Here is a 27950-nt window from a genome sequence, read left to right as displayed (position 1 = left end):
TGGGGTGCCGCGGTCAACAGGATGGTCAGGGAAGACCTCTTTGAAATGTGACATTTAGGCAGAGCCCTCAGAGGGTAAGCCATGTGAGAATCTGAGTAGAGGGAATGACAGCTGCAGAGAGCCTGAGATGGGAGGGTGCTTGACATGTTTGAGGACAGTAAGGAGACCCATTTGGCTAGAGGTTGATGAGGAGGAGGAAAGTGGAAGAAGCCAAAAAGGTATCCAGGGACCAGATTATATCTTATTAAATATCTTACAGAATTTTATTCCAAGCATAATAGAAGTCACTGGAGAGTGTTAAGCGTGGGACTGACATGACATGAATTAAATTTTGGAAGAATCTTCCTAACTGATTTGTAAAGGATAGAGTGAAGTGGGCAGGAATTGAAGAAAGGCCAGACATCTTTGGACTAGAGTAGTAGTTGTAGACCTGGTAAGAAGTGGTTGGATTTGGGATTTTCTTGATAGTTTGGATATGAGATATGGGAGAGGGCAATCTGAGCAACATAGGAAATTCTTGGGGAGGAATAAGTTTGGAAGCAAAACTAAAAGTTCTATAGGACATATTAATATTGAGATGCCTAAGCGTGGATAAAGAAGATGGGATACACACACACACACACACACACACACACACACACACACACTTACACATGGAATATTACTCAGCAATAAAGAATGAAATGTTGCCATTTGCAACAACATGGATGGACCTAGAAGGTATTATGCTAAATTAGATGAATCAGACAGAGAAAGACAAATATGGCATGGTTTCACTTATATGTGGAATCTAAAACAAACAAAGCAAAACAAAAACAGACTCATCAAAATAGATCAGATTGATGGTTGCCAGAAGGGAGGGGGGTGACCAGATGGGTGAAAATCATGAAGGGGAATATAGTCAATAATATTGCAGTAGATTTGCATAGTGACAGATGATTACTAGACTTAGTGTGATTACATTAGTGTGATTATATTACAAGGTATAAAAATGTCGAATCACTATATTGTACACCTGAAACTAATACTATATACCAACTATACATAGATTTTAAAAAAATATCAAGGTGCCTGTTAAACATGCAGTTGGAAAGGTAGGCTGTTAGATTTTTAGGTATAGATTTCCAGGGAGAGGTCTGGGTTAGACACAGGAGTCAAACAAATTGCTTGATCAGAGCCAATTTTCAACATAAGGAGTTGGTGCTGTAATTAGTAACTTTAAAGGTTCAGTGATTTGGAGATTGTTTTTTGTGAGAATGGGAGCCTTTTTAATGTTGAGTTTTTTGAACTCATACACTTTTTAAAGATATATTTGGCATGTTTTAATCAAACGTGTTTATCACATTTTTGGCCAATGGGAACCCTTTTATTTTTCCATTAGTCCTTTTTGATAGACTCCATTAATATGTCATAGCTTATTTGCTTTCTGGCAAAACAGGATGTTATTTTATGTATTTCCTGCTCCAGACCTAGACTCGTTCACTCCTCCATGGAGCCTTTATTCTTTTTAGTGGGCAGTTGTGTTTAGAGACCACAATTTGGGTGGTAAGTGTACTTTTTCTTTTGGGTTTTTACTGCTTTTAGGTCTTTTCAGTAGATAGTAAAGGAAAAAAATCTTCATTTCATATTGATATTTCTGATTCAAAGTTAAATAGTCAACAGAATTAAAGTATATTTATTTCTTTGATTTTTTTTTTTTACTCTTTCATCGAAAGTCTTGTTATCAGCAACATTCACATAATTACATGTATGCAAGATGTAGAGTATATTTAAAATAATGAGACTGGTATTGCTGCTGTCAATTAGATAGTGAATGAAGTTTAAGATTTCTTTTCAGCCCTATTTGTGCTTAGTATGTATCCCAATGAATTTATACAGTGAAAATACTGTGTTCTAAGGTTATTTGAAATAATTCGTTTCTCTGTGTGGTTTTGCCACCAACTTGATATATGGTTAGGTTCATTCGTTTCAGTTTGTTTTTAATTTTTGGAGATTGCTTTTTTCCTTTTAGACTTAATTTAATTTTTGAATATGTGAAACATATGTTTCCTAAGTCAAAACTGTATAACAGAAGCAAGAGATCTCCAGAGAAGGCCGACCTAACATGCCTGCCCCTTCATCCTGTCTCTTCCTTCTTCTTTAGAGCTCACTTTTGTTTCTTTTGGTTTCTTCTTCCATAGGATATTTCTCTTTCCCATTCATACCCAAAAGGCAGCTATGTAAACTCTCTACATACTATATATGTATTCCTGTGAAAGAGTGTATGTAGTATGTTTATATGTGCATGTGTATTAGTCAGGGTTCTCAATATAGAGAGGGAGGGAAGGGAGAAATGACAGAGGGAGAGAGATTTAGGATAAGGAATTGGCTCATGTGATTGTGGAGGCTGAGAAGTCCAACTATCCACCATCTGCAGACTGGAGACCCAGGAAAGTCAATCGTGTAATTTAGTCCAAATCCAAAGGCCTGAGAATCAAGGGAGCCGGCAGTTTAATTTCCCAGTTTGAGGTCATGAAAAGATGAATGTCCCAGCTTAGTCAGGAAGAGAGAGCAAATCCGCCTTCCTCCACCTCTGTGTTCTACCCAGGCCCTTAACAGATCAGACGATGCCCACCCACATTTGGGAGGGCAATCTGCTTTACTAAATTCTCTCATTTAAATGCTAATCTCATCCGGAAACACTCTCACAGACAGCCTGAAATAATGTCTAATCTGGGTGTGTGTAATATGTGATAACGTTTAATCCCAGGTCCCAATCAATTTGATGTAACATTAGTTCCCATGTGTGTGATATTAGTTCCCAGAACATATTTTCTCTTTCTCTCCCCACCCCCACACACTTTTGTCCCTTAACTATATATCCTCAAGATCACTCTATGTAAGGACATCTTATTTTTTTTTTATATCTGTGTAACATAAGAATACACATTTCGAATCATTTCCCCAGTTTATTTTAATAGCCATTAAAGTTTACAGACCATCACTTTTAAAACTTACATTATTTGAGTCATAAGGATGTTTTTCCAGACCATCTGTTAGGGCTCTTGTCAAAGAGAACCAGGTGCATCATGATGAATTAGATGAACCGCAGTTGCACTCAGGATATTCTTGTACTTCTTTGCGTTTTCTCTACCCTTTCCTGCACCAAATGCTTCTGAGGCCGTCTGCCCCCCTTTCCCTTATCCACATGCACAGGAGAAGGGCTTCTGTGTTACATACTTCAGCATTCTTCTGGGAGCTGCTGCCCTCAGACAGAACGGGTTGTTCAAATGGGAACGTATAGTGGAAGGAACATGGACGGTGGTGGATAAAACCGCATTCACATCTTACTAAGTCTCTTAAAAGTTCTGGGACCTTAGACAAGTGATCAAACCTTTCTGAGCCTGTTTTCTCATCTGATTAAGTGGAGCCAGTACCTGCTCTGTGAACACTTGTGTGTTGTTACTTAGTAAAATAACATCCGTGAAAGAGTTCAGTCAGCTTTCCCTTCTCACTTTACTCACAAATCTTGTTCCAGCATTCCTTCTCTCTCCCACATCATCACCTCCCCCTCCCTCGCCCATTGCTGAGATCTTTTCCTGACAACCGTAAACCTCCTCGTATTTCTCTCGTATTAAGGAAGACGTCTCGTGATTCTGCTTCCTCCTCCATCTCTGCTCCGCTTCTGTTCTCTCTGCAGAGCTCATCGAGAGTGCTGCCCCTCAGGCCCTCTGCAGTGTGTCTCTGCGCATTCACACTTGAGTCCACTCCCCTCAGGTTTCCCCCGCGGCTGTCCTGGGTCTGCTCTTCAGATCCTGAGGAGGAAAAACTCACTGCTCCTTCTGTGTGCATCTCCTTTACTACTCACACAGAACGCTTCACTTCTGATTCTTCTGGTCACCTGATAAGTGGGGTTTATTCCCTCCCCCTTCCCCCCCACCCCGCCCCTGGCCATACCAAGCAGTTCTGTGACATCAGCTGGATGTCACACGATTTAACTCAATTCCGAGATGATCTATTAGAGATAGCATTAGGTCCCACAGGACAAGGGCTTCGTGCCACATGACTGCCCTCCCCACCCCCACCCCATGTCTGATACCAGTCACAAGTCCAGGTTGTTACCTGTGCTTCTGACTCATCAACTATAAATCGGAGGTTTTCGTGGCCTTCTCCTGGAATTTGGTTAATTTATGAAAAGTGGCCCACAGAAATCAGGAAAACAGTGTGCTTATCCTTTACCAGGTTATTATAAAAGGTTCGATAAAGGATTCAGGTGAACATCTAGATGGCAGAGAGGCACAGGGCAAGGCACTGAGGAGGGGCTCAGAGCTCCTCGGCTCACTGCTTCCCCAGAACCACGTGCTCACCAGCCTGGGAGCTCTTGAATCCCGTGTTTTGGGAATTTTTATGAAAGCTTCATCATGTAGATATGATCAGTTATTAACTTCATTTGTAGCCCCCTCCCCTCTCTAGATAATGGGAGTGGGCTGAAAATGCCAGACTTATGATCATTGGTGGGTCTTTCTGGTGACGAACTCCCATCCAGAAGCCCACCAAGAGTCCCCTTAAAGACACTGCTTAGAACAGAGACATTGCTGTCACCCGGGGAACCAACAGATTCAGGAGCTCTCTGTCAGAAACCATGGTCAAAGAATAAGTAGGACAACCAAAGATGCTCCTAGTGCCCTTGTCATTTAGGAAGTTATCAGGGTTTTAGGGAGCACTGTGCCAGGAACCAGGGGCAGAGACCAGTATATATGTGTCGTATTGTCTCACAGAGCCCCATAGCAAAATCCACTGTGATATTAGTCCTCAGCATTACATAGCCACCGCCTCGCACCCTCCCAAAGTACTCTCTTGACATTCAGTACGCCATGGTCTCCGGCTTTTCTCACACCTCCCTGGCTGCTGTTGCTCAGTCCCCTCTTCTTGTTCTTCCTCATCTCCCATCTTTGGGGCTCAGTCCTGGGACTTCCAGTTCTAACTACTTGGGTGACCTCATTTCGCAGTGTCTCTAGCCCTCTCCTCCCTGCTGAGCTCCAGAGTCAGGTGCATGCAGCCGCTTCCTTGAGGTCTCCATTTGCTTGCCTACCAGGCCTGTCACACCTCATGTTTCCTGAACGAGGCTCCTGATCCTTCTCTCCAGTCGCACTCTTCCTTTCCTGTTCACTATCTCAGGACATTGTATCTTGCAGTTGCCCAGACTCAAACTGTAGAGACTTCTTGTTTCCTCCCTTTCTCTCATACCTCGTGTTGACTCTTTCATCAGATCTAGTTGTCTTTACCCTCAAAATATAGTAAAACTCCTTCTGTCCTAAGAGGGTGACAGTGCAGCAGCTGCTCTTCAGGCTTCATTATACCAACATAGACAATGCGAGAAAGGAAGACACGAGAGAGATGACCAACAGGGATAGCCAAGACAGACAAGGACCCACTGCACAAGTCTGGGGGCAAGCCCCAGATGAGAATAGGTCCAAAGGCAAGTTCCAAGGCAGGCTCGATTACTTGGTTTTGTTTCATAAAGGCACTTGGGACAAACTATCAAGAAGTTTCCAACTCTTTTAAGTTTATAACTGTTGTCATCACTGAAGGACTGACCATTGAGGCTCCCTGACCAGGGCATCCCTTTAGGAAATACTTAGTTAAAGACTCATCAGCTTGATTTCTAGCATAGAATCGTTGTTCAACCTGCACCAGAAAAGATGGCGCTGCACCAGCTGCTGGTGAAGATGCTTAAAACCGGCAGTCGGGTGGCCAAGTGCCTACCACTCTAGTTGTGCTTCAGTTTAATTTTCTCCGCAAGTTCATCGAAGTGTACATTTTCAAAATTAAAACCGTCTTACATGACCACCAAAAGAACTGAAATTCTAAAACTATCATTAATTCACTCTTCAGTGATACTAGTGATTGGCGTGTAGCCCCCAGCTGGCTAGTTCTCTAGATCCACTCCCAGTGACGTGACCTGCATTTCACATGACTTAGCCCTTTCTTGATTTCATTCGTAACTAACTGTGGTGGGATGTTACTCTGCATCCAGTGCGACTGCTTCTTACCTCTGCTGCCGCTACTACCACAGTCCAAAGCATGGCCAGTTCTCACTCCGATTGCTGTAGTGGCCTCTGAACAAGCCTCCCATCATCTAGTCATCCCTTCTGTCTGTTCAGCGTAGCAGCCAGAGTGATCTCGTTAAAACCTAAGCTGGATCATTTCACTCTCTGGCTCACAACCTTTATGGTTTTTTATTCTGCTCAGAGTAAAAGCCAAAGCCCTTACTGTGGCCACCAAGGCCTTGCAGTGGCCTCTCCTTCCTTCCCCTGCCTCCCTCCTTTACTGTCACCCTGATTACTTTGTTCCAGCCTCACTGGTTTTCTTGCTGCCTCTTGAACACAACCGTGCTGTGTCACCCTGGGGCCTTTGCACTTCCTTTTCCAAGAAGCTCGTCTCCTCCTTGGGATCTTTGCTCTTGTGACACCTTCTTAGGGATGCTTTCCCCAAACACACTGTTTTAAACCGTACCCCTGACACTGCTCTCCCCGTTTGCTGTCGTGGTTCTCATGGTGGTTCTCATCTTGTAACAAAGACTTCCTTGTTTTGTCCCCCTTTGACTTTTTCACACACACTCGCCTGGAAGCTCCATTAAGGCAGGGATTTTTATCTCTTTTGTTCACTGCTGAATCTGCAGATCCTAGAACAGTGTGGCTGGCACATAGTAGCACTTCGCGTGTGTTTGTTGAATGAATTTGAATGAACCGAATACATAAAGCGCCGTGAGTATGTGAGATATTGTTATTAAGATGATGAGGGGTTGAGATTCTCAGGCTGTCTTTCTGGTTCCATATTGAAATTCAACATGTTAAAATGCCTGGTTTTCATTTTCCCCAAGGAACACTGTATCATTTTATGCAGTCTTTTTCTGTCACAGGTACTGAAACGTTTAGCAAATTTTTTTCTCCTCTGGTCTTCATTTTTATCCTCTCCAAATAGACTGGTGCCACAATAGTGTGGGATTGTTGTTGTTTTTTTAACATTGATTTTTTTGGTACCAAGGTAGCCTCCCATAGCAATCGTTTCTTGATCCTTTTTGAGACTCCTGCCCTTCCCCTTCAGTACCCTCCGAAGGCTCAAGCGTTTGCTGACTGGGCACCATTCGGCACTGCCCTTCTGCCCCTCTCATCTCTGCTTATGGTCTGGTGAGTTACAGCCTTCTGTGGTTAAATAAATGCAGCCATGTCTCTTTTAATTTTAGTTAATGTTATCCTTCCAGTTATTAGTTTAGAATATAATTTTTTTTTTTCTGAAATTCACTAAAGGTATTGCATTTCCATTTGGGGAAAACTCCCCTTGAAAGTACCTATGGATTGGCTGAACGTGTAGTTTATATTGAAATCCCCTTTCTATTGCTAATTTCCTGATCAATGCTTTCTTCTAGAGGTGTTATTTTTTTTTTTTTTTAAGTCAGGAAGTAAAACAGTCACCAACTTACTGAAGGAAAAAGCATTAAATGCTGATGTTGCTTTTCCACAATTAACAATAATTGTACCTAGAAAAAGCAAGAGTCTCAAAACTCTTGTAGCTTAATTTGCTTTTACAAAAACATAAAGTACTCCTAACAGTTTCTAATTTTGATTGTTCTTTACAATTTATGTTCTGCATTGTAATTGCTTGCTTTTTAAAAAGCTTGGCATTGTTATAAGACCTTTAGAAATAAGACTTGCTAATAGATGCAGAGACAGTGTGGAATAGGATGAGAAACCATGTTGGATCAATTGGGACAGAAAACTTTCTTTCCATACCTGTTTTTTAGCACTTATTATAGGTTCTTCCAGATAGTAAAATAAAATTTACCAAAGTAGACTAGGCTCAGACAGTTATAATAAATACTTTTGGTTATTTTAGTAAGAATCTACATTCATGGGTGGCCTGAATTAACAGGTGAATTCATTGTATTTTGTTTGTGATTATTTGTATGGCAAAACATAAACTATAAGAAAAAAATGTTTTTTCTTTACCAGTTCTTGTGCCAGTTCTCAGGCAAGCAAATTATGTTCATATAGTAACATTTTAATTAATCTGTATTGGGAATAGGGATAGAAATAGTGTTCTGTTTATTGAGGATCTTGGGTAAAATCCAGAAACACTACCTAATTAGAATATTATAAGCAGAAAGTCACTTATTATTTCAGTTCTCGTTAATGATGTTTCTTAAGTTACTAGGCTACTTTTCTCAGTAATGACAGTTTATACAATATTTTTAATTTTTAAAATTTTATTTGAGATCTTACAGTGTTATAGGTACTCATTCAACACACAAATTGTCATGGAGGCATCAGAAATATGACTGAATCTATACTGATTCCAATATATCCTGAAAATATTTTGCCTGAAGATTTATCCTTGTTGTCAGTTTGTATCCCATGAAAGGAAAATGGAATATACATTTAACATCAAATAATTTTTCCTCGCCAACAACATCTCAACCCCTGGACTGAACACAGTGATTGAAGTTTTATTTATCTTACAAATAGCTACATGAAATTTTGTAGAACAGTGAGAGGTAAGAACAAAGCACCCAAAGCTAAAATCACTCAATTTTGTGTGGCCATTTCTTCCTTACTTTGAATTAGGAAACAGATGTTGGAAAAAGAAAAAAAAAAAATCCCAGTTTATCATCATATTTGTATCTGGGACCTCAGTCACCATGACTAAGAATTCATTTATTCTGTATAGAGCTTTCTCTTTTGTTACTTTTAGATTGACTGTGGACAGCTTTGGGGCTGCCTCCTGACCCTTTATCCGTTGCCCCAGCACCACTTCTGGGATTTTGGAGCCTGCCTTTCTTTTGTAATGGGAAGGCAGGAAAGTGTATTAGGGGTAGGGATGCCATTTGATGATTCATTTTCTTTTTATATGTGTCCTTTAATATTGAAAATTTGGAGACCCTTTGTAATGCAGATGATAGAGGGCAAGTTGTAATTGTTTACAGGCCGAGAGTTTAGGCTTCCATGGAAGTATGATGTGTCTCAGAAAAATTATAATTCCATGGTGTAAGAGTGGTAATCTGGTTGGGAAAGTGGGAAGGGAGGGCTCTAAGTGTTGAAACCACGTAGAGCAAGTACATTGTTTTTCGTAGATGTAGATGCTCATTTGAGGTGGCATGGCTGATAGAGATGACTGGGAATTGCTTCTCTTAAAACTGGCATTGTTCTGAGCAGCCTGTATAAACCATATATTGCCATAGCTAAACTATAGAAACTTCATTAAATTTTTAGTATTTAAGATATTTAAAAAAATGCAAGATTACATCCCACACTTTCTGTTTATTATGTCTTGATTTTTAAACATCTTATTCATTAAATTTATTGTTAATAAACTCTAGTGCCTTCCCTAACCACCCCCTCCCCTCAACATCGCTTAGAAAAGAGGGTAAAACAGTCTTTAATAGTCTGAGCAGCAATCGATGAAATTATTTTATAATTTTGAATAAAATTTAAAAACCTAATCTTCCTTTTCTTACAATGACTAATATGACCCTATCAATGAAAAGAGTTTCCTATAAAACTGGGTCTGAGTTCTCTATGTTAACAGAAATTTCTGCCCATTCAATTTGGAATCAACACGTGGGCCCCTTTTTTTTTTCTTTTTCATGTCTTAAGTACAGAAAAGCATAATCAATTTTAAGCTTTTTATAAATGATGGAGGACTTGTTTACATGGGTAAAATGACTCCATCTAAGTAGTGTATTGAAGTTCATGTTAATGTTTGCTATTTAATGACACCTAATGATATTCAATGAAGGGTTATGCTAAACTGGAGAGAAAATGTGTTACCCAGGCAACTGCCTCAGGCAGACTAGAGATTCGGGCATATGGCTCTATAGTACATATTATTTCAACATCTTTAAGCATGAAGAACCACACATGTAATTGACTGTGAAAAATTACTGCTCAGTTACTGTATTGTATGGTCATAATAGAAGTAAATGAATACGTCATTGTTGTTGGAACAAGTCTATTGGGAATCACTTGTAGACTCTACTACTTAAGAAGGAAAACTACAATAAGAAGAAAATAGCTGGTTTAATTAACATGTAAAATTGGGTTAATTTGAATTCAGCTGGCACAGCAGATATTAATGTTGGCTGTGTGTGTGTGTGTGTGTGTGTGTGTGTGTGTGTGTGTGAGTGATAATCTGGCACAAGCCTGTGTGCATCTATTTCTTCTTGCCCACACCATGAATAATTTTATTTTAAGAAATATGGTAAAGACTATTTCAGTCACTTAATTTTTGCTTTGCATTGGCATAAGCTGTTGGGCTTATGTTACAATTGCATCAAAAAAGTTTTTGTGTGTATCCAAAACAGAAGATTTATAACCGAATGGAAGGAAATGCTCACATGTTTCTGAGTAATTGATAATGTTTCTCAAAGAGGAATCAGTAAAACTTGAATTATATATATATATTTTAAAAAATCGGCTTACTGTTGTTTTTTTTTTTTTTTTTTTTTTTTTTTTTTTTTTTTTTTTTTTTTTTTTTTTTACAATGAGTGGGAAATTGTCATTGGCACATACAAGAACGTAGCACTTTTTGTGTTAGTGCTCAGGAGCCTTTTATTTGTTTTTGAATATTATTTTAATTATCATTACTTTGCTTCAGAGATTCAGGGAAAACACTTTAAGAAAGACATTGTTCCAATTTTTAAAAAATCGTTTAACTCAATCCGTTTTTGTTATTTTAAAGTGCTATTTGGGCAAAGAACACCCATAGGTAATACGGGCATCTGGTAAAAGTATGCATATGAAAATTCTGTTCCTTGTGCTGTCCTGTGCCTTAGGTTCTGACAAGGTCTCTAAGCGGAGGTTCCTTTTTGTGCTTTTCAGCTCTAAACCAAGGGCACAATCAAACTGGAGACTGAAGTCAGATAAACAAAGCATTGGCCTGTTCTACTGGAAGCATTTGAAGTACCCGATTATCTACTGGCGATCTGCTTTATGCAGGGTGATTGGCCAGTGTGGTCACTTAAAAAATAATGGTTAACAAATTTGTGTGCCTGCTGGCTTTTCAGTTACCAATTTCTTATCTGCAATGTATCTTCCCATTATCCTTCTACATATGCCATTTTAATAAAGCTGAAGCTGTGGGGGCTAAAAAAGAAATGATACATTTCCTCCCACCTTCCCAGTTCTTCCAGCAGGCTAACAATTAAATTAACAGACAAATTAACAGGAGAAAATCAAATTTTTAGTACATGTGCGTGGGGGATTCACATAAGCATGAAAATTCCAAAGACAGTGAGGCAACGTTGGTTATAGATGACATTTTATATATGGGAAGTGGGGGGTGGGGACAGGGTATTAGAGTTCAGAAGTGCGAATGGGAGATTTACAGGTGGTTGAGGAAGAATGGAAGATTCTTGTTAGGCAGATCGGAGGCAATGGCACAGGGGTAGGGGCCAGGGTGGGGTTAGGGTGGTGTCTAGCTAACAGGCTTAGAGTCTTCCTGACTGATGCCAGGGTGAAAGTCCTTAGGGTGATCAGGCCCAGGCTCCTTTCCTAAGGCAGATGTTTCTGTCCGAATCTCTTGGGCAGGAAAGGGGTAGGTCAGAGGTTCTTTCTGAGCCTTCTTTCTTAATACACTGCTTAAAATCAATTTCCTAAAAGGCAGCCTAAGGGTGGCAAAACTTTGGTTTCCTTCAGAGCTTTCTCATCCAGCCTTAATTAAAAGAATAACAGAGGATATAGGAAACCTACATTTTTTAAATGTACTTTGCCTGCCTCAATTGATTTTCCAGTATGGTTTACAACTACTTTCCCTCTTTTTTTTTGCCAAAGTCATTCTGTTTCCCTTTCAACTTACCCCTTTAAAGGCAATCCCCCAATTTAAAATGATTTTTTTTTAACTTAGTATATTTTTCCTTTAAAAAAAGAACATCAAGTCTTTGGATATATCTCTAAATGCTGTTTAACCCATGATATAACTAAAATACAGAATATTTGTGATGCACATTATAAAATTCTGCTCTCAATATTGGTAATAGAGATAGAAATAATGTAATATTATCAAAATAGAGATAATGTAATATGAGATAGGTTTTTAGCTTAAAAAATAATATCCATTAGTATTTGAGAAATAATAGGGTATCTAGCTAGAGTCCTATGGAGATAGAGATTTATCTCTAGTTTTAAAAAGCTGTGATGGTTCTGTACCTTGATGAAGTATCACTCTTGTGGGGGATCAGCCATGATCAGAGCCTTTATAACTTGAAGGTTACAAGATGGGTTGGAGGAGTTGGCAAGATAAGGAAACACTTTCTCCTGGGGTCATTGGACAGTGTTATTTAACAGGCAGGAGAAGAAGGAATGGAGAATAGAGGATATGTAGGTGAAAGGCATTTTCTAGGGTGTAATTTTAAGTATTAGCAAAAGAGAAGTAGAAGGGATGAATTACTACCAATAAACACGTTGGATCCCTCTGATAAGGAAGAAAGTGCTAGAGGTATAAGAATGCCTTTCATAAATCCTACTTGTTGGCACAATCTGCTTTGGGCAGCTGATGTCCTGTTTGGAGTGAAGTATAAAGCCACGGACAGACAGATAAATCTGGAATTATGGTCATAAAACTGAGTTAAGCTCACAGTTGTGAGAGCCTATATATTTATCTTCTTTTGGCAATAGGGAGGCAGTGATATATGCAGAGGTGGTATTTATGGGCTAAATTCATGATAACAATACAGTAAAATTGCTAATAAAATCTTTAATAGGTTTTTAAAGCCAGGCAGTAGCCTGCTTGTTTGAACAATATTCAATCTGCCAGATTTCATTGGAGCCAATGAATTTAAATAGGCCCTTGGCAAACGCTGCAGTGAGATTTGAACCCAAGTGAGTGGTGGAGCTGACGAGCGCAGCTGGCGTCAGAACAGATGCAGTCCCAGGAGTGCCAAAGGCAGTGCTTGGGTGGGCGTGGAAGGCTCCCTGTAACTGAAATGGAAGGAAGTGGGCTTGCAGAGTGGAAGGCGCTGGAGAGAGCACCTTTTATAGGTCAGGAGAGGGGGTCTGCTCCAACTCGTTCAGCAACATCAGTCAGTCAATTAGGCAAGAGAAAAACTAGAACTCGGGCCTGTTTCCACCTTATTACTGATGGTTTTTAGAATATAGAATTAGGTAATAATTCATTCTCTTTTTAGATCGTGTTAAGGAAATTTACATAATTGGGGCATTGAGGCTTAGATTGTTTGCTCACCGACCATCAACTGGCATTTTAAATAAAATCTTTATTTATGAGCTCCTTCATCATCTGCCTAGCTAGCAGTTTTCATTTCTTCAGTAATTTCAGGGCCTCGGAGTCTGTGCTTCAGGCTGCCAGAGCCCCTGCAGCCACAGGCCACCGGTCATCTGCAGCTAGGGCCCGACTTGCCTCTGGTCTTTGAAAGTCGTGTGCTGGGACTTCTAGGACAAGCCCCACCAGCTCTCTCTAGAAAATGCATCCTGGATTCGACGACTTCTCATCTATGTCTCTCTGGCTACAACCTCAGACCAGCAGCTACTTTCCAACTGGACTCAGCGCTTCACCACACAGTCCAAGCTCCTCAGTGTCCTGAGTGTGTGTTTTGTGGGGTCACTCTCCCTGTATAAAATTCTCCAACAATGACTGTTTCCCATGTGTGCCTGGAATAAAATCTACACGGCCTTGTATGCCCTGCACACGCCTTCGTCCCTGTCTCTACCCACTTCCCTCTGCCTCTGGTCTCCAGCCACTTGTGTCTCCCTGTCCCATGGAACCTGCCAAGGTTGGCCTGCCTTACTTAGGGTGGGCTCTTGCACTGAGATTTCACTTTCTCCAGATCTTCCTAGTGCTTCTTCCTTTTCGTCATTCAAATCTTAATGCCACCTCCTAGAGGCATTTGCTGACCACCTTAGGCAGAGTGGTTCTGTTATGTAGTTAGACATGAACGAAGGCCCAGCTCTGTAACCATAACGTTCCTCAAAGACCTTCGTTAAGGACATCCCATAAAGAACATCCTCTTTTGGGTTATAAATTATCCTAAATCCTAGGGCACAAATGCCATAAAAGCTGCTGGCCTAACCAGCCACGAACGCTTGCGCAGAGAGTACTACCTACCCTAACCTGCCCATAACCTCAACCTCATTATACCATAACTACAATATCATCCTTATACCCCGAAGTTCATGAATCTAATTATAACAGACTGAATTCTGGGTAACGGCATGCACAGTAGGCAGGGAGTTATAAAACAGCCAGACGTCAATCAAAATGACTTCACATGCCAGTCCCCTAGGAATGCCCTAAGATAATACAGACCTTCCCATTTCTGCACTGTTGGAGTTCCCTTGGAGTGTACTCTTTTATCTTTTCACTTCCCAAATTCCACAGGGCTGCAACCTTCCTTAGTATCACCCATCTTCTTCTAAAATGTACTTTCAGTAAATCTTACTTCTAAATCTCTCTGACCTGTAATTCTTTACTGTGTCGACAGTGAAGAACCAAGCACCCCCTACTGTGTGCCCCTGGGGTGATGCCACATTTCACATCACCCCAGCGATAATAGCACCTTCTCCACCATCCCCTTGGGTGTATGGTAGAATCACTTCAGAGGTTTAAAAAAACAAATGGCTGCTCAGGTCCTCTTTAGACCAGTTAAATAGGCTCTCTGGGGCTGAGGAACACTGGTTTAATGCATTCCTCTATTTTATTTTGTTCTCAGCAATCATCTTATTCTCATTGCTTACCTTCTCCACTAGAGTATAATTGCTTGAGAACATAGATTCTGTCATTCTTATTCATTTTCAGGATACCCTTACTGTCTAGGGCATTGCCTGGCATATAATAGGTACAGGGTACATATGTGCTTGGTGGCCTGAACAATGTATATCTACAAGGCATTTGGGAAGGAGATAAAAGAGCTGTATAACCCCCAAAGCTATTAAAGATGTTCAAATAATGGAGGCCAAAGCTCTTTTGGTAAACTGGTGATCATAGGAGACCCCAGTTCTATTTCTGCCCCCTCCCCCTTCTTGACACTCATGGATACTTGAACCTGGGTGGTCTGGTGGTCAGAGCTCTGTTTTTGGAGTTAGATTTTACTTTTATCTCTGCCATTAATCCGGGACAATTGTTTGGCCTCTGTTGTAACACATGAAGAGGTTTTAAGGAGAAGTTATTTTTGCGAAGCACTCTTGTGGTTAGGAACCTTAAGTAAAAGTGGTAATTGGGTTTTGATATGGTGCGTTGTCTACAACCAAACTTCCTGAAATCCGAACAGATCAGATCCTTATGTGCAGTTGCTTAAACTTTCATAGCTGCAGAGTTGGCCTGGAGATAGAAGCCAGGCGGGAGATGAAAGGGACCACATGGGGTATGAGCCGCTGCTGAGGGGGAAGGAACAGCAGGGAGGAAGAGAAGCCCTGGAGGTTGCTTATCCACCCGGGTAGCCAGAGGTAGTGCCATTGTTTCAATCATTTGTTTCTTTTTTCAGTCCCCAGCCCCGCACCATTTCTTATTTAGTTCTTCTGTCATTACCTAAGTTTAGGTCCTAGCTGTTTTATTTCATATATATTTTTACTTTGTGTTACAAAAATAATACCCTATGCATAGCATTGAAAAGATTAGAAAATATGGGCAAGCAAAATGGAAAAAAAAATCTTAAATTTACTTTACCGAGAGATAATCACTGCTAATACTTTGGTGGATGTCCTTCAGATTGTGTGTATATAAAATATTAATTTTGTCCATTTTAAACAATATGGATCACTTTATACAAATATTTGCGTAACTGATTTTTTACTTAATAACTTGAATTTGTTCACAACAATTTTTAGTGGTTAGATAGTATCCTTTATTTAATCAGTCACATAGTATTGCAGATTGTGGTTTTCGCTTTTCACCGTCATCAACAGTGATACTTAATGGCTCCGTAGGTAAAAGTTTGCACACATTCCTTAATTTTTTTTAGGATAAATTCCTAGAAGTGGGATCACAGTGTCAGAGAGCGCGGGCATTTTTAAGACTAACTGTGTGGGGACATTGCCCTCTGGAGATCACAGTACTATTTCCTCTTCTCCCTTCGTCACAAGGACACCATCTTTCTCCTTCAGGCCTTCGTGACTCTTCCCTAGATTCAACTAACACATCTCCCAGCTGCAGGCCCTTCTCCCTCCGAATAATTTTCACTCCTCTGCTGGACTAAACGGTCTGAATCACAAATTCATCACATCACTAAAAATTTCAGACCTGTGTCTACAATCAGGATGTGAGCACCATGCCTTCCACCGTACCTGCCCTCACTCAAGCAAAACCGCATGTCTTGTGGTTCTACATCTCTGACCTTCCTTCCTTGGTTCCTGGCTCACCACCTGCCCTCCCCAACCCTCAACCATCAGTTTTTGGGGAGCAGAGGTTACACTTTCATTTGTGTAGTCCTAGTACGGCCTGTGCCTAGCATATACAGTAGGCACCAAAGCCCCACTGCAGTCGGCGGCCTCTCTTTCCACCTCCCATCTTGACTTGATCGCGTCTTCCCTCTCCTGCAGAACTGATATTGCCTGTCTTCTTGGCCACATCTTCCCTCTGACATCATGTGTTCCCAGTTTCTCCATCTCATCCTTTCTCGCAATAGAAGAATAATCTTCATCTCTGAATTCGTTGAGTAATTTATCTTCAGTTTTCTTATATTAATTACCACTTTTTTTATATCATAGTTTTTAGTCTGTATTCTCTATTGTGTCTTAAGTTTCTCCGGGTAAGAGCTATCCCTTGCAAAGTTGAGAAAGGGTGGGGGACAGGAGATCTTAAGTTATGCTGCCATAAAGAAGCACTGTCATCACTGTGTGTCCTTCCAGTATCTTCCTGTGTGTATGATAGATATGGAATGTTACATTGTCACAAATTAAGCATACAGAGGCAGTCCACTTTTAACCCTTTCCCCCTTGGCTCAGTATTTGATAGCAGTATGTACCATTTTCACTGCTTCCCTGGACTTTAAAGGAGTTGTCGGTTTGCTGCTGTCAATGGCTTTCAGAAGGAGAAAAATCACTCTAGGGGTTTGGAACACAAACAATGACTTGCTTAACAACCTCTCTGGTAGCATCAGAACCATAAGAGAGTGTGTGGTTAGATACCTGTTCTCCCCTGACCTCTAGGCAGTGTAGGCCTACGAAAATGTGACTCCTGTGTTTTCTTCCTTGTTCACTGACCCCTGTGCCACCGTTAGTTGTTGTAGGTGAGCATTCGTGCCAAGTACTTTTCCTTAGATACCAGACAAAGTTCATCACAGTTGTGTGATTTATTTTAAAGAGCATCTAACATTGTCAAAGAAGTTCAGGGAGTGGAGGGTGGATAAAGTAACTTAGTGAGCTCACCAGCCAGGTCTGAACTTGATTAAGCTTGTATTCATTGTTGTAATTTATGCTAATACCCGTTAAATCTGTAAAGCAAGACTGAAGTACTGTTTATGAAAAACATATATAAATGTTTTTAGGTATCATGCTGTAAGTGAATGTAGTACTATATAATTATTCTGATAGCCTTCTAGTCAGATTACCTTGAAAATCCAAAATGATCCTGATGAACAGTAAGACATTATGATTTCATGGTTCATCTATATACCTCCTACATAGATGTATAGTACTTGTATCTAACAGGATTACCAAATTACATACCTTTTAGATATCTGTAACATGCCTAAAATACCAGAGTATTCATTGGCCCGTTATGGTTATGAAACCACGTTGACATTGCCAGAGGAGGATTTGTTAATGCACGTTGATAGTCTTCAGGTTTCTCGTATCATTTTGAGAGAGATAAGATGCTCTTTTTATTGTACTTAAGCCTTTCTTTATTCAGATCATTAAATTTTGAAAAATGTCGCTTTTCTAGATTAACACACTATGTGATTCACTTTTAGCTAACCTAATGTCCGCGCAGGGATAATTTAGCAAATGTCGTTTCCTTCGTTGACAGACTGCTATCAAGTTACACCGGTGACCATTGTGGCTGTAGGGTTGTTGGTTCCTGCTCAGAGGGCATCATGCGGTGTGAGGAATGGTTCAGAAACACATTTCTCCTCTGCACTGCTTCAGTAGTCTAGAAAACATGAACTTGCATCTTTGATTGAAATGCTTCTGGGCAGCTTCATTCACAGCTTTAACTAGCCTTTGTTTAAAAACTCCCAGATCTGTGTTCCCAATCTTGGTCTCTGTATTAGTAGTTTGCTAGGGCTTCTATAACGAACTATTGCAAACTGCATGGCTTAAAAAAAAAATTACTGTCTTAACAGTTCTGGAGGCTAAGATCAAGGTGTCAGTAAGATTGGTTCCTTCTGCGGGCTGCAAGGGGGAATCTGTTCTTTCCCTCTTTTCTACCTTTTGGTGGTTTGCTGGCAATCTGCCAGTGGTACCTCAGATTTAACCAGATTCAATTGATCTTGTTCTCTCACAAGTCCCCTCTCTCTAGCTTTTTCCTCTTTTTTTTTTTTTTCTTTTTTATGCTGGTATCATATCCCTCTCATTACCCAAGTTTGAAGTCTTGGGAATAACTTGGCCTGTTTCCTGGTCTTCAGCCTCTGACATCCATTTGCTTAAAAGTTTTGTCATTCCCGCCTCAACTGTATTTCTCTAGTCTTTGTTCTTCTTTTCAGACATAGTCTTTAGGACTGGTTTAGACTCCTGCTGTCCTCAGCTGCCAGGCTATCTCTGCACGTCTTGTCTTTCCTCTGTTAAATTATCATCCACACTAATTACTTTTCTAAAACAAGAGATCTTTACCGGATAGTTACTAATCCAAAACCTTCAGTGACTTCTCACTATCTGCAAAAAAGTCAAGATTCTATAACTTGGCCTTGAAGACCTCCCATGAGTGGCTCTCCTTAACAGCTCAAACCACTCTTAATCTTCATGACCTTTGTCTTTCTCTAAGCACAGCACCTCATTCCTTGTCACCTCAGTACTTTGTTCTTTCCTCTCTGTGTAATATCCTTTCTCTACCCTTCTCTCTTTTCTCCATCTTCCTATATCAGCTGGAATTCTATCTGAAATGGAAATCAAGTTTTTAGGTCAAAGTGCCAGAAAACAGTTGTTTCACCTCACACAAGCCTTTGACTTCCAGTTTTCTCAAAAGTAAAATTTTTTCTTTACATGCAACATTCCATGAAACATTCACCAGTTCTTCTAGGCAAAATAAGTCACTCCTTCTTTTTTTCCCCTTAGTGCTTTATTCCTTTTACTTTTGACACTCGACTTTTGCATTCTGGTGGGCATATATGCACATGACTGCCTTTTCTTCCCCCCACGGGTTGTAAATTCTTTGATGCCAGTCAGGGATGTTTGATTCAAATATGCTTCCTTTCTCATCACTGCCTACCCTTGGTCTTGCTTGTACATAGATTCTCAGTAAGACAGACTGTATCGTAGAGGATACAATGTTCTGGGCAAGCATTCATCTGTAACACATGCCGTTCTCGAATGTTCCCATGCATTTGCCAGGATGTATTTTTGGCGGTGAATGACATTGAGATAGTGTATTGAACACGCTATGAATTTTTCCTTTCTTTGTGACATTATTACAAATATCAGATGATATTCCGAAAACAGCTAAGTTAGCTTTGTATACTCTGTATAAAAATGTGTTCTTTCATCAGATGTTTAGAAGTAATTAAGTGTTCTTTGAAACATAGGAAAATAACTCCCATTTTCTTCCTCCCTCTATATCCTCCAGAGACTTGGACTTTCTCAATGTATCATTGAAATAGTTGGACATTTAAAATACAAACTAGTGGCAAAAGACAGTTCTAGGAAAGCTTTTGTTTACTCCTCAAAAGTCAGAGCATCTGTGGTCTGTCATGGTCTTCCTGTCGGATGGATTTGATCATGTCATGACCTTGCTTAGAAACTTTCAATCACTCTTTGCTTTCTAGAGAAGAAAGATTAGGCCCTTTTCTTCTCTTCAGGCCCATCTCTGGTCTTGTACTTCTAATTGCATTTCTCAGTGTTCTCTTTTATGCACTCTACTGTCCAGACAAAATCAGTTCCCTACGCTTCCTAGATTTCTTGCATGTCTGATTTATCTGTATTCCACCCCCACCCCTAGTCCTAGTGGGGTCAGTGGTCAGTAGATAGCAGTAATGAATTAATGAATCTCTGTGAACCATGTTACATAGTATGTAAAGGTATTAAGGAATGACAAAGCTGTTTGATTTTGCTATTATAGCACAATCATATTTTCATCTAAAGTATTTAAGCTTTGGTTCTGGAATCCCACAATATACCTGAAACAAAAATGATATGTTGGGTAAAACAGTTATATTTGAAATTATAATGCATCTAATATGTCACCATTCAAACCTGTCATGTCTTTTAGATTCTGTACATTGTTATTTAGGTCCACTATATATAAAAGGAAATGTTAAGTGTTTATAAATGTTTTTAGATTTGAATTTTATTTTTTGACAGTGACATTTTTTTCTTCGTGCATATTTATGTATGCTTTTATTTTCCACAAGCTACTAACTTTATGCTTTGTGCTTGCTTTATGTTGCAGATTAATATCCTTTCAAGAATTTGTAGCATTTGAATCTGTCCTGTGTGCCCCAGATGCTTTGTTCATGGTGGCCTTTCAGCTGTTTGACAAAACTGGCAAAGGAGAAGTCACTTTTGGTAAGGGGCGTGAATGTGTGCACACCTAAGAAAGTGCAAGATTGTGTGAGCGTTTTTTTTTCAAGAATGAAATGTATGGAAATACTTTTAAGAGGTTAGCATATCCCTTTTAACAAAGATATCAGTATTAGGGAAGCTGCAGTTCAACTGTCTCCCTCTTTGAAAAAGTACTAAGTTTTTGACTTAATACTTGTGATACCTGCTTTAATTTTAAGGTGAGGGAGCATCGATGTGGCACAACTTTTCACAGTCATAGAATTTGAGAGTGAGACAGGACTTCTCTTCATTCCCTTTATGATCAGTACTGCTTTCCACTGATAGAATGAGGAAGTTAATAAACTAACTGAGACCCGAAGGTGCTTATGTACCCAGTACTTTGTGTCCTTACCTTGTCCTTGTGAAGTAGCTTGAGGCCAGAGGCGCTGCACGAGACGGGAATTCAGCGTGCCACATGAAGATACCTTATTCTTCTCAATGTCACATTCTCCCAGAGCTGGTTGGCCGTGCCTGGTATGCTACTGCCGTCTTTATTTTGAAAGGCAGAACCGTCTTCACAGAGATTAGCTGCCAAGCTATAGAAAACACTGAAGTCTTTTAAGTATTAGGAGAAAGGGAAGGCCAGAAAGTGGCGGAGCTGTGGTAAGTTCTTTTTTTAAGAATAAACTGGCTACTAAAGATAGATTTGAGAGAGAGTCCTGCGTTTTTCTTGGACTATGTAGTATCCAGCGTATGTCGTCTGCGCATGCGAACCTCCTATAGGCAGCAGTGCCCATGAAAAGAATTTTGGAGCCCTTTTGGGCTAACAAATTGTGTGTTCAGGAGAAGTGGCTAATATGCCCATTTTAAATGTATTTATTCATAGTTTCCAATTCATTCAGACCTCTTTGGCCTGTCTTACCTGGTGGATTGTAAGAAATGTACAGATAGGGGGAAAATACAGGCGGTGTAATAGAGCATCATCTCATCTGGAATTGTTCTGGGATGTTTGTGGAATTGGAGAGATTTAGCTACTTCTAGTTCTGCCACTTTTGTCTCTGAGCCAAGTTAATTCTCCTCCCTTCATTTTCCTCATCAGAAGTAAACATAATAACTACATAAAGTACAGGTAAGAGAGCACAATAGATTTATTCTAGCAGCCTTCCTTCCCCCTCTCCCACCCATTCTTCCATGTTCATTTGACATGACAGTCATTTAAGGCTAGATCAGCTGGGGCAGAGGGAAAACACATGTATTTGCCTAGTTTTGTTTCATATAATCTAGCAGCTCACATACTCTCCACGAACACTTCATGAGGACTTTTTAATATTTAAAAATCCTTAAAATAATTTTAGTTATTTTTTTCTTTTCCATCACCTAATTCCTCTTAGCATCACTGTAACCACAGTTCTTCAGTGTAACACCCGCAAAAAATGTCCCCATTAAAATACTCAAGTAATACATGAGCCCCTAGCTCCTGCTGGCATTGCTTTACCCAGTGGAAGCCAGTTCGATGACAAGGTTACGATAGCGTTTCCTTGGGACGAACAAAGAAAAGCCGGTAAGTTTGAGTGAGTTCAGCACAGGTGTGGCCTCTGTCGTCTTCCTCCTTCCTGCAGCAAGTCTGGGGGATGACTGGGGACTGAGGAATGGACTTCAGATGTTTTCCTCGACTCTGATCGGTCTTCCCTTCATGGGCATGAAGTGTCAGGGGATGTCGGTGCCACCAGCCACACCACTGGCCGGGCGGAGGAAAGAAAGAAGAGACTCCACCAGTGCAGGGACAGATTTGTGTGATAGTGTCATTTTAAGAAAAGAACAGGTGAAGAGGCAGGACATAAGAGACAGGAGTCATCCGCAAAAGAAGAACAGTGGCATGAGAATTCTGTTTCTGTGTCTCACTGGCGATTTATTGATGGGCAAGACATTTCAACCCTCTGAGCCTTATTTTCCTCATCTATAAAATTAGGGTAATAACCTACCTTACAGGATTATGTAAGGATTAAAAGATCTACTACACGTCTTAGGTGCTGTCTAGAAAACAAAGGCCTTTATGAAAATAATTTTACTAAAAGACAGAACGAGAGAACAAGGAAGGGTCTTCTTTCTTTTCCTCCTTCCTCCCTCTCCCACCCTTTATTTCTAACTTGCAGTTTAACTACTGGCCAATTAGCCAGTGATTTGCTTACCATCTGTTCTGTGTTGAACATTGCCCCATCTCTGAAGGCCTAAGAGATTAAAGTAAGAAACTGGGGCTTCCGAGGAGCTAAATTTCTGGTCATGTCATCAGTTGCATATGACTGTTGTAGAAGAATGCAGGCCAGGACCCTGCCTGCCACAGGTAATTTGTTCCAGTGTCTGCCTGTCTCGCAGAACATAAATAAGCTAGGTATGTCCTGTTATCCCAGCATCATTTATGAGGAGCTGACGGGATCCTCACCCTGTGGGTGTCATAAAATGTAACCTGGCCTTTTCTGAACTCTTAATCCCTTTTTAGGATTAAACTGAAAAAGATATGCATAGTGCAGCAGTGAAGATTCCAAAATGACCATCAAATTGCAAAATAGTAGCTGCCTTTTAACATTTTTTATAAGGTAGGGTAGAGTTATCCAGTGGAGGGGGTGCTGTGTGTGACAGGGCATTTGCCCAAGTAAACAAAATCACATACTAGGGCAGCAGTGGCAGCCTAAGGAGTGTTTCAAAAGCAGGCTCCTCTTAGAATAATCCAGCAATTAACGTTCTCCAGGCAACTCATAATGGATTGAATACATTTTTTAAAAAATGGAGTTAGGCAGAAAAGAGGACCTACCTCATCAGTGCTGGTCTCACAGACCCACAGCATCAGAATTCCAGTTTGTGTTGCCGCTCTCTGTCCGCAGGAGGCTGTGTGAGATACATGCAGCGGCACTCTTCTGGTCATTTCTTCATTAGCTCCTTGTACATCTTAGTCCAAGAGCAAACTTTTCAGTATTTCAGAAAGTCGTCTACCTGAGGATCCGTCTCTGGCATGTGTAAGGATGTAAGGATGGGGTGGGGAGAGAGGAAGGGCTCCTTTTTAAATTCAGTCATTTGGGGTCATGGGGTGAGCACCGTTTTTGCACTGGATGGAGGTTCATCTGGGGCCTTCCCATAGGCCTCAGGGAAGGCTGACGTGTGGCTGCAGATCCCCCCATGTCTCTCAGCCTTGCATTTCGTCCAGAGGAGGGTAGTTACACTCTTCATCTGTTTACATATTGGGTTTCTACATAAGAGCTTGTTTGAAGCAGGGCCTCTCTGGCTAAGCCCAGTGAACAGCAGTGTTTGTCAACAAGCAGGCAGTGTTCATGCTCCCACTAACGCTGATAACACACCACACAAAAGTCAGATGGAGCGAGGGGCAGATAAACAAGTGTCACATTTCAGTGAAATTTTGCCGTTTTTTCTGAGGCCTTGTTTATATTTACCGTATTTTCATGTCTAGATTACTCCTTGTGTTCGCTACAATGAAAAGAGCTTGATTAGGTTAGTTTTGTCCCTTTGATCAGTTCATTATGTTCTCCTGTTTCCTTTGAGGCCAAAGATATCACGAATATTCTTGTTCTCACCGTGTTTTCTTATTTTGATACCTGATGTTTATAAGTTCATTTTGAGATATCAACAGGTGTATAACAGGATATCAGTATAAGTAGAAAATTCTAGTTAATTATTTACAATTCTGTACATGTGGAAAAATATATTTCATTCTAAATGTTTTTGCCTCCATTTTCAGCCTGATAGTGATTTTAAACAAGATAGTAATTTTTTTACTTTTAATTTTTAAGCATATTTTATCGAAGTATAGCATAATTGCAGAAGAAAGCACAGATTGTAAGTGTACATCTTGATAAATTTTTTACACAATGTAAATACTTGTTTTATCCCCAACCAGATCAGAACGACAATGGTACCAGTACCTCACTGGTCTCCTCCCAGTCACTGCCTCCCACCCTCAGTCCTAGTGGTAACAACTCATATCTATCACCATCAATTGAGTTCGCTTGTTTTAAAACTTAATAACAATGGAATAATACAGAATGTACTCTTTCATTCTCATTTCTTTTGCTCAAATTTTATTCGTGAAATTCATCTAATTTTTGTCATATTTTTACTTTGTTCTTTTTCTTTGCTGTATAGCATTCAACTATGTGACTGACCTTTTTCCTAATTTATTTACTCATTCTTAATGTCGATAGACATTTCTAGTTTTGGCTGCTGGAAATAATGTACTTTTAAATGTATTTTTGGGTTGTATATGTATAGGTATTTCTAGGAGTAGAATTGCTAGGTCATAGACAATGTAACTGAGTAAGGCAGGGGAGGCTAGTGGGAGAAGAGCTCAGAGATATAACAGATCTTATTAAGTAGGGCCCTTTAGGTCAAGGTTAGGACTTAGAGTTTGATGGTAAGTAAACCAGGAAACCACTGCAGGATTTTTTTTTAGCAGAGGAGTGACATGATCTGGTTTATATTTTAGCAAGACCACTTCTGGCTGCTGTGTTGAGAACAGAAAGTAGAAGGGCCAGAGCAGAAAGAGATCAGTTAGGCCACTGCAGTAATCCGGCTGAGGAATTACAGTGGCTTGGACCAGAGTGAGGTAGGGGGTATTTTGAAGAGAGAACCAACAGAACCCGCAGGTTTCTCTGATGATTTGGCTATGGGCTATGAAAGAGAGGAGGGAAAAATGATTCCAAAGTCTGAGCAGATCATCTGAAAGGGTGAGGTTATCAACCAGGATGGGGAGGACTGTATGTGTGGCTGGGTGGGGATGGGGCCGCGTAGAACAGGAGCTCACTTTGGATATGTTAGTTTGATGCCTATTGAATAAGTGAGAATGTCAGATAGGCACTTAGATATATCATTCTTGAATTTGGGAGATAGTAATCAGTAAATAGATGATGTTTGAGCTAGATGAGATAAAAGAATAAGTAAAGATAGGGGTATCTTTGAATGCTTACCATGTTGTAAGACTAAAGATACAGCAGTGACAAGAGTAAGAAATATTGTGGGTACATATTTGTTTAGACAATAAACAAATAAACATATAATTTGATGTCAGGATACCCTGTTTATAAAGTAAAGCAGGCTAAGTGGGTAGGAGAGATGGAGGCTCTCTGAGCTGGAGGAATCGCTGAACACCAAGATGAAGCGCTATGGGCTGTGTTTGCAGAAAGAGTTGGAGCTGTGGGAGTCTGGAGGTTATGGCTACTTGGGAGATGCTACCGTAGTCTAGGCCAGAGGAAGGGAGGTCTGGACTAGACTCATATCTCTAGACCCCACCAGAGCCATTCCGAGAATGCGTCATGTTTAACTTGGCTCCTGATTGACTGTGGGGCAAAAGGAGGGTCGAGGGAAAGGAAGAAAGACCCAGTAGTAGCTACTGAGCTTTTTTTTACACATCTTTTGAGAAAAGGAAAGTAACCCTCATTTTTATCTTTAAGTTTATTGGTCTTTTATTATGTAACTCTCTTCCTCTCCCCTGCCCTGGGATAAACACTATATATAATTTATTATTTCTCACAACCTAGGAGAGCTGTACTATTATAATTCTCATTTTTTTTGATGAGGAAATGGCCTTGGAGAGGTTAGGTAACTTGCCCACAGTCATGGAGTTGCCTTGGTAGTCATAGTGGAGCCTGGGGAGCAGCCTGACGATGGCCAAGAGCTATTCATTGCCTCCATCTGGTGGTGGTTATCCTCTGTGAGTTGGCCCTTCCTTCATGATTCAGATAGGTGCCAAAAGTCCATAATGGTTTCAGTCTAATTCAGACATTAAGGGGATTTAATCATTTTCATGAAAAATAAAGAATAAACAAAAGCATTAGTTAAAATTTTGTTTATATGACCTTAGTGGAAAGTAATTATAAGGAAGAATGTACCTGGATTAGAGGTCTCAGTAGACATAGAAAGTTGCCTTGGTTACACAGACATTCAGGTAATTCGTTGAAATGCACTTGACATGCACATTACCCAGGAAGCTTTATCTTTTCACCGGAGCCAAATTACAGAGAGGCAGGTTGTGGGGGAGGTGGTCTTCTTACACAATGAGGGTAGTAAAGAAGGCCCTTGATTGAAATGTGCATCCTAAGAGACATGGGTGCTGGGGGAGTGGGCAATGGAGCATTCACGACAGGTCCTGAGCAGTTGGGTGTCTTTGAAGAGTTCTTTAGAATTCAGGGACATGATCCAAGTGATGTTTGGAAAAGATGGTTTTGTCGTGTTAACTGGAGTGGCCTAAGCTGGAGGCAGAGGTGACTGTGATCGTTGCGGAAGCTTCTGAGGACCACTGTGGAGCAGCATGTGATCGCTCCCATCTTGTGAGTGGAGGAACTGAAAGTAAGGGTTTTAAAACACTCATCTGTCCTCTGAACAGGTTCGTGCAGACAGGTTGTGAATGGTAGTTTCCCGAACACTTCATTATTTCATCTTTCTTATTTGGTGATGGTAGGAGAGCAAAGCATTTTCGTTATGAACCTTAAGAAAGTAAGTGTGTAAGTGTGTGTGTGTGTATGTGTGTTTAATTAAACTATTACTCTGATATGTTTAGTGCACCCACCAGATGGGTTTTTTCATGATGCTAATTTAACATTAACTATTCCTACTTGCCAATATTTCTTCGGTTGTTACATCTGCAGTGGATGATAGTAATAACCTAGCTCAATAGTAGTGGAGGACCTGAATGTTACTTTTGTCCAGTGAAAGTCACAATCAGATCCCCTGAAAATTCATAGTATGTTCTAGATCACAGCACTTCTTTAGGTTGAAATTTAAAATTTTTGTTGCATAATGCCATTTCTCTTCCTTGACTTCTCTTTTTCATTACAGTGAATAAAATTTCATGAAATATTTTACTGTAATTTTAAAGTTATTCTTAGTATATAAACATAAGCACCTAATTTCATTATCTATGTATGATTGTGGTGGTCTGTATGGGGATGCAGTTTTTATTTTATTTTTATTATTTTTTTGAATAAATATTTTTTATTGAAATGTAATAGGCCTACAGAAAAGTGCACGAATCATAAGCATATAGTTCAGTTGTCACAAAATGAACACATTCATGTACCCACTGCCTAAGTGAAGAAATAATACATTTTCAATGTCCCTTAAGTCCCCCCTCCCAGTTACCACCTCCAGAACATTAACTTCTCCTCTTTGGGGGCTTTATTTAAATAGAACCATACAGTATGTATTCTTTTATATCTGGCTTCTTTCATACATGTTATGTTTGTGTTGTGAGGATCATCACTGTCATGTGTAGCAGCAGTTGATTCATTTGATTTCGGTGTATTATTTGATTGTGTTCATGCACCTGGT

At 40.2% G+C, this 27950-nt stretch overlaps 1 protein-coding gene across 4 annotated transcripts in view; it reads left to right on the top strand.

Annotated features, from left to right (window-relative positions):
* The window catches only part of SLC25A13 (solute carrier family 25 member 13), a 167134-nt gene that overhangs the window by 40611 nt on the left and 98573 nt on the right, over positions 1-27950 (top strand). For 2 of the 4 annotated variants that reach the window (XM_036230375.1, XM_036230374.1), the window contains exon 4: positions 20527-20642. The exons of the other annotated variants lie outside the window; for them this stretch is intronic. In XM_036230375.1, coding sequence (XP_036086268.1) covers positions 20527-20642 — 116 coding nt within the window. The remainder of the gene's footprint in view (positions 1-20526; positions 20643-27950) is intronic. 4 annotated transcript variants of the gene reach the window in all.

Source organism: Rousettus aegyptiacus, unplaced genomic scaffold (genome assembly GCF_014176215.1).
Source record: "Rousettus aegyptiacus isolate mRouAeg1 unplaced genomic scaffold, mRouAeg1.p scaffold_m13_p_13, whole genome shotgun sequence".
Classification (NCBI taxonomy): domain Eukaryota; kingdom Metazoa; phylum Chordata; class Mammalia; order Chiroptera; family Pteropodidae; genus Rousettus; species Rousettus aegyptiacus.
The sequence above is the reverse complement of the archived record's forward strand: the minus strand, read 5'-3'. Positions and strand labels throughout refer to the sequence as shown.